General features: G+C 53.9%; 5 protein-coding genes across 5 annotated transcripts; 2 read left to right on the plus strand and 3 right to left on the minus strand.

The window, feature by feature from the left end:
* The first annotated feature begins 208 nt into the window (after window positions 1–208).
* Window positions 209–2,683, plus strand: FA10DRAFT_178399 (hypothetical protein). Its single transcript, XM_025518281.1, has 4 exons — window positions 209–849; window positions 923–1,407; window positions 1,479–1,945; window positions 2,009–2,683. The coding sequence occupies exons 1-4, from the start codon at window positions 262–264 to the stop codon at window positions 2,635–2,637; spliced, it is 2,169 nt and encodes a 722-aa protein (XP_025375050.1). The 5' UTR covers window positions 209–261; the 3' UTR covers window positions 2,638–2,683.
* Window positions 2,684–2,844: 161 nt separating this feature from the next.
* FA10DRAFT_269137 (ribosomal protein S19) lies at window positions 2,845–3,686 on the minus strand. The gene has a single exon (XM_025522634.1). The coding sequence runs from the start codon at window positions 3,650–3,652 to the stop codon at window positions 3,206–3,208; it is 447 nt and encodes a 148-aa protein (XP_025375051.1). The 5' UTR covers window positions 3,653–3,686; the 3' UTR covers window positions 2,845–3,205.
* A 294-nt stretch (window positions 3,687–3,980) lies between these two features.
* Window positions 3,981–4,742, plus strand: FA10DRAFT_269138 (ribosomal protein 60S). Its single transcript, XM_025522635.1, has 2 exons — window positions 3,981–4,227; window positions 4,298–4,742. Exons 1-2 carry the CDS (start codon window positions 4,072–4,074, stop codon window positions 4,478–4,480), a joined length of 339 nt encoding a protein of 112 aa, XP_025375052.1. The 5' UTR covers window positions 3,981–4,071; the 3' UTR covers window positions 4,481–4,742.
* On the minus strand, window positions 4,652–7,157 carry FA10DRAFT_244842 (PARP-domain-containing protein). Its single transcript, XM_025519358.1, has 8 exons — window positions 6,784–7,157; window positions 6,659–6,691; window positions 5,531–6,598; window positions 5,410–5,472; window positions 5,182–5,265; window positions 5,031–5,122; window positions 4,826–4,940; window positions 4,652–4,767 (listed from the first exon to the last, which is right to left on the minus strand). The coding sequence occupies exons 1-8, from the start codon at window positions 6,892–6,894 to the stop codon at window positions 4,705–4,707; spliced, it is 1,629 nt and encodes a 542-aa protein (XP_025375053.1). The 5' UTR covers window positions 6,895–7,157; the 3' UTR covers window positions 4,652–4,704.
* An 865-nt stretch (window positions 7,158–8,022) lies between these two features.
* On the minus strand, window positions 8,023–10,897 carry FA10DRAFT_269139 (acetyl-CoA synthetase-like protein). The gene is made up of 9 exons (XM_025522636.1): window positions 10,605–10,897; window positions 10,421–10,547; window positions 10,033–10,355; window positions 9,657–9,956; window positions 9,295–9,589; window positions 9,214–9,223; window positions 8,827–9,151; window positions 8,452–8,684; window positions 8,023–8,386 (listed from the first exon to the last, which is right to left on the minus strand). The coding sequence occupies exons 1-9, from the start codon at window positions 10,728–10,730 to the stop codon at window positions 8,278–8,280; spliced, it is 1,848 nt and encodes a 615-aa protein (XP_025375054.1). The 5' UTR covers window positions 10,731–10,897; the 3' UTR covers window positions 8,023–8,277.
* Between the last annotated feature and the right edge of the window lie 2 nt (window positions 10,898–10,899).

The following is a 10,899-nucleotide window of genomic DNA, read 5'->3' on the forward strand; positions in this document are numbered from 1 at the left end:
TACAGGCGTCGTCCTTTAAGTGACGTTACCTGGGTCCTGGTGGACAAAGACAAGGGAACTTTCGAATGGAAGCGGGCCTTTCTTATTGATCCAGCTGGAAGAGATCAGAGTAGCAGGACAACAAGGCACGCGGAGCGGTCAGTAGATGCCGCCCCGCTAATGTGCACCGCCCGCTTCTCTCCATGTGGATTTATTTCTCTCAGCTCAACGTCTCGCGCGCACGCCCGCCTCCCGGGACGTGCACTGCACGCTGATGTAATCATGCCTCCGCAAGAGTGTCCCTTCGCCGCTACTTCTCCTACACTGCCGCGACACTGCTCTTCGGTGGTGCAGCAACACGAGCAACAGCTGGACAGACGATGGAACTACATTAGAGACAATAGCATTTCACCCTCGAACATGGCTGAAGCGAATCGTCAAGGCGAAGAGCAGGTCTCAGGAGAGGGCCCTCACCCTCGATCATCAAGTTGCAGATCCTCACGAGAGGGACCCTCTTCATTGCAAGTCTATGCCTCGGCCAAGGCTCATTTGTCCGTGACGGACCTGGTGGGCCCTGCCTGGTGCGAATATCTGTTTCAGTACCGAATCTTGGGCCTCGCACACCTTCCGATCTCACAGCGGCCCGAAAAGGTTGTCACGCCCCAGGGTGCCACGCTCGTGCCAGATAGCACAATTGCGCAGCAACGCGAGCAGACGCTGGCCTCTGGAAAGGCGGTGCACCAAACCCTGGAGGACGAAGTGCAACCAGTGAAAGTTGAGGTTCGAACGTCGGTCCGAGAGGATCGATGGGCCCTGAGACTGTTGCAGATGATGGTAGGGCTACAAGCGCTCGTGGAACAGGGCTGTTGCGTGAGTTCAAGCAAAAGCAGACCAACAAGCTTCTTTCCCAATCTCACTCTCGCATCTTTACGGCTTGCTATAGCGAGAGCTACCGGTCATGGGCAGTATTCACGGAAAGCTGGTCCTCGGCATCGTTGACGAGCTGTCGCTTCGATCATTGGCTTCGGGAAAGACGAAGAGCAACAGCTCAGTCCCGCACGACAAAGTGAGCGAGCCGGCAAAGAAGCGCTGGTCGTCGCAGGAGGAGTGGAAGCGAGAGTCTACCAGAGCAAGAAGGAAATCTTTGACCTCCTCCCCGGCTAAGAAAAAAGCAAGATCTGCATCGTCGCAGACCAGTATCGCAGGCTTCTTTGGGTCTTCGTCCGAGCTAATCGACGGTACAGGAGAAGAGGGAGTAGGAGGTTTTATCAAAGCGGTCGAAGGGGAGGGGGCCGAGAAAGAGGAAAGAACGCACAAGAATGCCATGGGAGTCTTTCTTTCCGATGCGAAGACGAGGTCTGTGTGGAGCTTGCCGAGTCCTGGAGATCAGAGGCACTCCAGGTTGCAGTGTATGCTCTACAAGAGGCTGTGAGTTCTGCGGAGAGTACAGTGGCAGCCTCCTTTTGACAGCTGAACTGTTCAATGGTCTCGTTGTGTAGGCTTGACGGTCTCTTCGCAGGCGCGTTGCTGGACCTGGACGATGTCGAGACGAGAAACCGCCCGTGCTTTGACGCGTATGCGACGCCCTTCACTCCGGCGATGCTGTTTGCGATGTTAGGCCTCAAAGAAGACGTCACCCTTTCTGAGGTGTTCCTGTCCGATGTCCAACTTGTCAACGTCTCTCCACGATACGAAATACATCGGCGACGGACCCTTGGAGACATGGGCAAAATGGTCACAAAAATGCTTCTGGACATCATCGACTTCGCTCGTACGAAAAGTTGCGCTGGGTCAGCGGAAGATTTCCCGATTGTTCAAGCCGAACTTAGCCTCATTTACCATAAGAGAACAACGACTGGCCGATTTCGGCGACGAGGTTCAAGTCGACGCAACAAACACAAGCGAGGGGGGGACAGATCACCGGCTCCCCGTCGCCAGCGGGAGCGGAAGCTTGGTGTTGCTAAAAGTGAGTGGTAGCTGCGAAACCGGTGCGGTGACGATAGCCTGCCAATGTCAACGCCGGGAGAAGGACTCTCCAACAGCACCAGCACCGCAGATCTCGACGAAGAAACGGACGAAGAGGCGGAGAGGGCGCTTGCATTGCGCACAAGCTTAGACGCCTTTGGCGAAGTCGAGGAAGGAGCCGTCGATGCATCGATCGATGACGATGTCACCTTAGTACCGGACCCCGACGAAAGCGAATTGGGTCAGAACGAGATTCCTTTGGCATCGAAGAGACGACACTCTGCCTTTAGACTTCCCACGGTGAAGGGTGGGCGCAAGGAAAGAGATGGCAGGGAGAACGAGAAGGAAGCAATCATTGGAGTGGCACGCTTTCGACACGAGCCTCAAGAGCTGGAGACGCACCTGACAGACATTCTGTCGATGTGGGCGGGAGAGAGACCGCTCAAGGGCGTCGAGCTCCAGGACACCAAGAGATGCCACTACTGCGAGTTCCTCGACGGATGCGAGTGGAGACTGATCAAGGGTCAAGAAAGTCTGAGAAACTTCCACGAAGACATTAAGGATCGTGAGACCTCCTCTGCTGCAGTTGAGTTACAATACGGACAGGAAATAGGCGGCAGAGAGACTCAGGAGGACAGCGAAGACGAATTCTGGAGCCAGATACCAGATATTCCAGAAGACCTCGACTGGTAAGAGAAAGCCCTAGGGAGGGGCGGAAGATGTTATAGTACCTTTTCAATCTGCAGTATGGACTGCCGGCAGCTCTGTCCAGCGTGACAGGGTTTCATGAGTGTTGATTGAGATCATATCGCCGTATGTATGTTTGTGTGCGTATCTCGCAGACATGAGACAAAGGTAAAAGAGTACAGATGGCTTCATTACTCCGGGAGCCGAGCAAGAGGGAGAAAGACAGTAATATTTTTTGTGTCCATCTCGCCTTTACTTGAGAGGGATGAAGCGGCTCGAGGTGGCACCGAGTCCAGCGCGGCCGTGCGAAGTAGGGCGGTAGGTCATGGAGAACTCGCCTGAAAGTGAGAGAAGTATTAGCACCTTGCTCTTCACATTCGTAGGGGCTCCCTTGTTCTCCGTGTCCGTTCCCGTCAAAGCCCGGCACAAGTAAGATGGGCCCACCCAACAGCAGGCACATTCTTCTGCAAAGCTACTTCTGCGCAAGCCTTCCATCAGAAGACCGGAAGCTCATCCTCCTGTGGGTAGTATCCAATTTCTTCTCTTCTCCCCCACTGCCGGGTGTTTCTTCTCGCTAATTCCGTTCGTCCGACACTCTCGCCTCTCTCCCGAACATCATCTGACCTGCCTCTTGCTCAAAAGCTTTCAACTCACCGAGGTAGTGGCCGATCATCTCTGGCTTGATGTCGACGGTGTTGAAGACCTTTCCGCTGTAGACACCGATTTGGCTGCCGCACATCTCGGGCACGACGAGCATGTCGCGGAGGTGCGTCTTGACGATGGCCGGCTTCTCATTTGCCGGGGCCTCCTTCTTGGCCTTGCGAAGCTTCTTGATCAGGCCCATGGGCTTGCGCTTGAGGCCGCGCGAGAAGCGTCTGCGGGCGCGGGCGTGGACGAGCTTGATGAAGTCCTCGGTCGACATGTCGAGGAGCGCATCGAGCTCGTAGCCCCTGTAGGAGAACTTGCGGAAGGTGCGCCTGCGCTTGAGCTCGGCGGCTTTCTCGGCGTCGTACGAGTCCATGTCTGTCGAGGGTGTGGAAGACGTTGGTTTGGTTGGAAAGACGAAGCGACGGCGACAGGTAATCCTGCGCCTCTATCCATCTTTGGAATTTCCATGACATAAATACGATCGCAAAAAGGATAAGAGAATCGACTGCGGCTCCGTCCAATTTTTGTATCTGTTCAAAGAAAAGCACGTGGTGCGCCCACCGGAGAAGAAATCTGCCCTTCGACGTTTTCGCGGTCACTTTCCTCGACCCATCAACCAATTCGATCAATAGCCATCGGTGAGTTTTGCGTCTGCAGATATCCAATTCAATACCCGCGCTCACCATTGAATCTATCCAAAGTCCACAAGTCTTCCTTCCTAGGATCAAAGCTTCCAGCGGATTTGCGGCCTCGGCATCTATTAACCATTCCATCTGACAACACTCAGCAAAAATGAAGCACATCGCAGCTTACATGCTCCTCCAGCTCGGCGGCAAGACGCCCTCGGCCGCTGATGTCAAGGGCCTCCTCGACACGGTCGGAATCGAGGCTGATGAGGAGCGCCTCAACACGCTCATCTCGGAGCTCGAGGGCAAGGACATCGCCCAGGTGAGCTCAGACTGGCGTCCTGAACCTTGAAAGAAAGAAACCACAAAGCTGATGACTGTATACTCCGCAGCTCATCACCGAGGGCCAGGAGAAGCTTGCTTCGGTTCCTTCGGGAGGTGCTGGTGGCGCTGCCGCGCCCGCTGCTGCTGCCGCCGGCGGTGCCGCCCCTGCCGCCGAGGAGAAGAAGGAGGAGAAGAAGGAGGAGGAGAAGGAGGAGTCGGACGACGACATGGGCTTCGGCCTCTTCGACTAAAGGATCGAAAGCACATGCTCTCGATGCCATCCCTTCCTCTTTCCGAAGACTTCAAACATGTTCAACAACTGCGCATGTCATCTTCTCTCATCTCTTCTGTTGCGTGATTCAATTCATCGTGATGGAAGTGAAGTAACGTCTGATCTTCTCGGACAATTCTACTGTTACTGAAATGGGCTTCGTATCCTTGATGAAGTCTGCAATCCGGATCCCGAGAGGTGCTTCTACGAAATGGTGAGCCTCATGAGATAGCGAAAGCGGACTTGGCTTTCGTCGTACACAATATACTGTGGTATTTTGAGCCAATCGAAACGAAGAAAGCCAGTAGATATAGTTGCTACACACCTCGTTGTACTGCAGATACGTATCGGCACCATCTTCGTCCCTGAGACCTCCAATGGGCACCTTGACACCCTTGAGATGAGGCGCAATGTGGTCCCCTGCGTCGGCCCAGCCGGCACTTGAGAGAGAATTTGGGAAGCAAGAGGAGCAAAAGAACCTCAATCAGTAGCTCCCTAGCTACATCCGTATAAAGAATCTCAACGCTCACGGGATGGTGCGGCCTAGGCCCTTGGTGGAAAGACCTCCTTGAGCCTTGACGACCTCGGCTGCGTCGTAGTTTGGGGTCTTCATTTCCACAATCTGGCTCGATTCGCTAGGTAAATGAGAAGCAATACCTTCCCCGTCTCAGAGCAGCTCACCTTGCCGAGCTGGGCCTCGCAGAGTAGCATCAGGCCCTCGTTGTTGCTGATATGATGGTAGAGGTACTGGGCGCTCTTTGAGGCCTATCAGAACGGTTCGTGCAACGAGGAGTAACGTGCAGCATAGCGAGTGTTTTCGGAGAGAGAAAGAGAGAGAGAGAGGAACGTTTCATCAGACAACGTCGTTCCTACGGTCATGATTGATGAACGTAGCAAGTACAAACTCACCACATCCGCAAGATAGATCCCACGCCCAAAGGCGTACCCATTGGCAGGCGCGGCAGGAGGCGCCTGACGCATAGCATGTGATAAATGTCGAGGCACACAGCAATTCACATGCTTCACTCACGATGCGAAGACCCTGGCTCATTATGCCCCCGTAATTCGCCAGGCGAGATCCGTGAAACAGGAGACGGCGGTCCCCATCTTCGTCTCCGTCTTGTTTTCCAAAGTGCTCGGACTCGCCCTCTCTCTCGATGGAGAAGATGTCGCCGACGGTGATGTTGAACCACGAATGAGTTCTGCCGTGTGTGGTCTCAACAAGCTCGCACACCTTCTGATACTCGTTGGTAGACCTCTCGAGAGGCTCCAGCGTACTGAGTTTAAGTCCTTCGATCCGTGCGTCCAAGCGATTGGTGCTGGAGTCGTCGAGGTTGTGCATGAGCTTGAAGCCGACCTTCATTTCAGAAAGCGTCGAGAGAATGTCGAGCTCATTCCTGACAATGTCCATGTTATCAATGGGCACAGGCCGTGTCTTGCGCGAAAAGATGTGCGGAATCAAAGAGTAGTAGGCGTCGCTAAGAGCGTCTATGTTGTCCATGGTGCCCTGCTTGATGGCGTCGGAAAGCAGCGTGAGCTTCTCCATGCCCTTCTCAATCGTGTGCTTGCTAAGCGACCCCAGTGGCTGCTTCTTTGCATCGTAATTCATCTCGGCCAGCGTGGCATCGAACAAGCCTTGGTTGAAAATGAGCTTGGCCAGCTCCTGGACTGGCCTGCTGAGCTTGCTGGGTGTCTGCTGCGGCGAGAGCCTCCTCTTCTTTGGGCTGGTGGTCGGAGCTCGTGAGGGGCTTGCCGAAGAGACGGCTTTCTGATCTTGATCATATACGCCGCCGTCATCGTTTTGACCGCCCTGTTGGTCATTATCATCGCCACAAACACCGTTTTCGTCGTCGTTTTCGCCGCCGCGTGCAATGTCGAGCCAATAGTACTTGCCAGGCTTAGGCACGGCCGTTCGACGAGCCGCGAAGTGAAAGCCAGTCTTGCTCTTGAACTGTTTCTCAAATTCGATTTCGCCCTGTGCTTTGCTGAAGGGTCCCTTTGTCTGCTGCTGGCCCGATTCGCCCACCCTTCCCCACCGGGCGAACAGAAAAGAAATGTCCTTTCCGCTGTCGGGGACGAGCAGCTGAATGAAATATGCCTGGATTCGGAGGCACAGTCAACGATCTGGTCTTCTAAAGCTCGCCATTCGGCCACCTGCCTTGTTGGCATTCTTCTTGATATCAGTCTGGTTCTGTGCAGATTATATCAAGGAATTGCACAATGTGCATGTCTTTGTGATTAGTCGTGTATAAGAAAGTGAGGAGAATCGAGCATCCCACGTACCAAGGTGGCGGTATAGATCTCATCGCTGGTCGATGTGTGCACGCGATGAGTGTCTTTCAGGCTGCAGTAGGGGTCAACCGGAGCTGTCTCCTTCCTTATGACTGTGATCATTTCCGCTTCGTCGTCATCTGTTGCGGACGCCTGGCGCTTGGCTGATCGCACCTTCTTGTCTGCGTCTTCGTCTCCGTCTCCGTCTTGATCATCGTTGTCTTCGTTCGCGATGGAATCTTCAGCAAGCGCCTTTTGGACCCCGCGAGCTTATAAATTATCCTAGATCAGCTGACTCCATGAGGAGGGCTCCATTCGGATGTACGCACTTGACTCCGTAACACCCGATCTCTTCTCCTCCTTTAGTGCTGTAACCGCCTTTGGAGAGGAAGTTCGCGAAGAGGCGAAGGCGTACTTGTTGGTGCTCAATACCTTGCCTTCTTTCTGATGCAGGAGGGACACCACATTTAAAAAGAAAAATGAAAAATGAGCATCACTCGACTCATCAACGTCAGTCAGGACAGAAGAGGCATGCGAGCTCACTTTGCTGTCCAGGATCCAATCAAGGCTGACAATTGGAAGCTGCCTGGCCTTAGCCCGAGTAATCGTGTCTGTGTTCTTGTCAAATTCGTCCCGGGTGGACAAGAGGTGCGTAGTCTGGCTGTTGATCCTCGGCGAAACGACACCTGCAAAGAGGGCGAGGGGAGGATGAGTAGAGAGAAGCCATGAAGAGGGCATGTGCTGCACCTACCGCCAGATCTCAGGATGAGCCGCTGAAGTTGAGCGGGAGTAAAGCCAGGAAACTGTGTTGTGCGGCAGTCAGAGTTTCGCTGTTTCTGGTTGCGGCAGCAAATGACAGCATGACTGACCGAACCGCCGACACAGATGCGGGTGCTAGCTAGAACATTGGAAGTAACTTCGACACCGCTTGCTGCGCTTGTTGCGCTTGCTGCGTTTGAGCGCCGCGAGCTTCCGGGAGACATTCTTGATCGTCGTCGGTAATAGGAGCTCACTTCTCGCAGTTAGGTCTAAAGAGGATCAAGAAGCCTGTAAGGAGGACAGTAAGCGAAGTTTGACGATGCAAAGCTGAGTCTAGAGGCGGGGGTGATGAGCACAAGGTCGAGCACATGCACATGCACATTCACTGGCGGGAGGTCTGTGCTCAAAATTAGGCTTTTTGGCGGTCGTCGTAGATGCATCGCTCTGTCCAGTCTTCACAAGCGCCTTCAAAGCTTGGCATACGTAGGTGATATGACAGAGGACCTCCTCGTCCTACTATTTTCAGGAGCATTCACATATCATACGATCCACTTTGCTTGTTAAATCGTTGCTAATCGTCGACACTCGCTCGCAGACACTGAAGAGAAGGTGCAGCTTTCAGGATTATCCGCGTAGGACGCGGAGGCCCACGTGAATTTTACAAGCTTCGGTTTAGACTACCGTAAGATTTGGTCTTGGACATGTCAGTAACGAAGGAGCAAAGGAACTGAAGAACACCTCGTTCCCTCAAAGTTTACTGCCTTTGCCATCAGAAGACGACTTCAGCTTCTTTGCTTCTTCTCGTAGTGTCCTTCTCAAGATCTTTCCGCTGGGCGTCTTCGGGATCGCATCGATGCTGTGAGAATCCGCACGCATCAGCAAGAGAGAAGAGAGGGAACGGGAGAAAACAGAAGAATTCACATCTCAACACCTTTCAGGTGCTTGTACCGAATTTTGTGATCGGAGACGTGCTTCATGACGCTGCTCTTGAGCTTTTGTTCCTCTGTTTCGCTGGCACCCTTGAGTCTCTGCCTCGCCTCGCTGGAGAGGGAAATGTAAGCCAGCGGGCGCTCGCCCGACGATTCGTCTGGTACTCCAATGACGCAAGAGTCGGATACGTCTGGATGGTTGAGTAACCATCCCTCAAGCTCGGCCTTGTGGGAGAGATTGTGTGTGTGTTTGGGGTGGGGGGGAAGGGGGGAAGGGGGGAAGGGGGCAAAGGCTTCAGCACTGGTAGTATGTTTCCTCTTAAAAAGGAGAGAGAGAGAGATGGAGGAAGAGGGCTTTACAACTCACGGGAGCCACTTGGAAGCCTTTAACCTTGATGAGCTCCTTGAGCCTGTCGACGACGAAAAAGTCTCCGTCGCTGTTGATCTTGACTTCATCACCAGTTCTGACCCAATTGCCCTCGAGAAACATTTCGTTTGTCGCCTGCTGATTATTGCTATAGCCAAGGGTATTTTGGGGTCCCCTGATCCATAGCTCGCCCGGCTCATCAATGCCGCAGTCTTTGCCGTCGGGCGACACGATACGGGCCTCCGTGTCGGACACGAGTCGGCCGGCGCTACCTTCGACGCACCGCATTCGCAAAGGGTGCATCAGTGTTAATGTACAAGTCTCGCTGCGAAAATCGTGTCAGCTTGTCTGTCTTCTATGATGCGAACGCACAAACGCAGCGCTCACGTCATTCCGTCTGCAATGAAAGAAGGGTCAGCTTCCTCCTTAGTTCTTTTCATAACATATACATTCTGGAGGATAGCTCACAGCCTTGACCCCAGTCGACGTTGGGTAGCAGCTTCTCGAATTGCCGGCTGAGATCGTCGGAGAGGGGCGCAGCGCCCACCATGACAAAATGAACGATGCCTCTGACTTTTTCGTGATAAGGTCTGGCATCATCGGACTTGCAGAACAACACCACCTGGGGCGGCACCAACGGCCAGATAGAGATGCCATATTTGACGACGGACTCGAGCATCGGGCCAATGCCTTTGAATTTGGGAATGACGACGTTCTGAATTCCGGCCCAGAATTGGGCGTGAAGGATGAGCACCAATCCGTACTGTCACAATTGCCAAGCATGTCAGACGAAAAATTAAACAGGGTCTAACAAGAGCATGTCTGCTCACGATGTGGAAGAAGGGAAGAACCCCCAGAACGACATCGACTCCCGGTCGATAACGGCCCTTTTTTTCGCCGAGCTTGTTAGACAGCTCGTTGAAGACGAGGTACTGGAGAATGTTGGCGACGGGGGCAGAGTGCTGAATGGCGACACCTTTTGGCAAGCCAGTAGTGCCACTGCTGAATGACAGAAAAGCGAGTTTGTTCTTTGCCTCGCCCGGTGACATCTTTGCCCGCGTCTTGTCGAGAGTCGTTTGTCGACCTTTCTTTGCGACAGCCTCCTTGCCGTGCTCGACGAGGCCAGAGAGCTGTTCGAGGATTCAAGATGTGAGCACACTATCTATCCGATGAAAGGAGAACTTTCAAGCCATCGACGATGCTCACTGTCCACGCATCGCCGTCGATTTTTCTCTGGATTTTCCCCCCATTGTCCTTCGCATGCTTGCGGATCTGAACCGGGTCCTGGACGACAACGACCCTGCTCCTGGGAATCTTGGCCTTTTCAGCGGCGTCGTAACCCTGCTGCTTAGCGCCCTCGTTGACAAAAACAACGGTGGCCTTGCTTGCTTCCAGCTGGTAGGACAGTTCGCTAGGCTGGAACGCCGGGTTGGCGCATGACACGATGCCTCCGAGCCGGTGCGTGGCCCAGATCATGACGCCATAGTCGAGGGTGTTGGCAGAAAAAACGGCAACGACAGTGTCCTTGGCTTTCAAGAAGACGTTCACGTCCTTTTCAGCAGCAGACGAAGCATAGCAGGCAATCTTTACTCACCCACGCCCGTCACTTCCGAAAGACCAATGGAGAGAAAGTCGGTGCGCTCTTTTGTCTCCTCGAACGTCAGGCCTTCGCCCGTGTCGTCGTCAACAAAGAGCTTTATACCTGTGCCGCGGACGTCGGGCTGCCATCAGGAGCTGTCAGCAGTCTGGATGCCAATTGTGCGGTGCGCTGCACTAACCCGCGAGGGACGAAAGTCTTCAAACATGAAGCTGTACAGATCGATGTCTTCAGGGAAGGACCCCACGGACTTTGCCGCAGATCTGTAGATCCCATCTTGCTGCACCTGCTGCTGTTTCAATGACATCGTTCTCGTCCTTCTTCTTGATGCGAGTGCGTTGTATGATGATGGGAAGCGAGCAAGCACGAAGTGGGAGAGTCGGGAGGGTGCCGCGGCGCCGCCCGCGTGGCCCCTCCACAAATTGCGGGGCCACCGGAAATCGAGGCCATGCACTAGCCATCCATCATTACCCCCC

Source organism: Acaromyces ingoldii (genome assembly GCF_003144295.1).
Source record: "Acaromyces ingoldii strain MCA 4198 unplaced genomic scaffold FA10scaffold_6, whole genome shotgun sequence".
Classification (NCBI taxonomy): domain Eukaryota; kingdom Fungi; phylum Basidiomycota; class Exobasidiomycetes; order Exobasidiales; family Cryptobasidiaceae; genus Acaromyces; species Acaromyces ingoldii.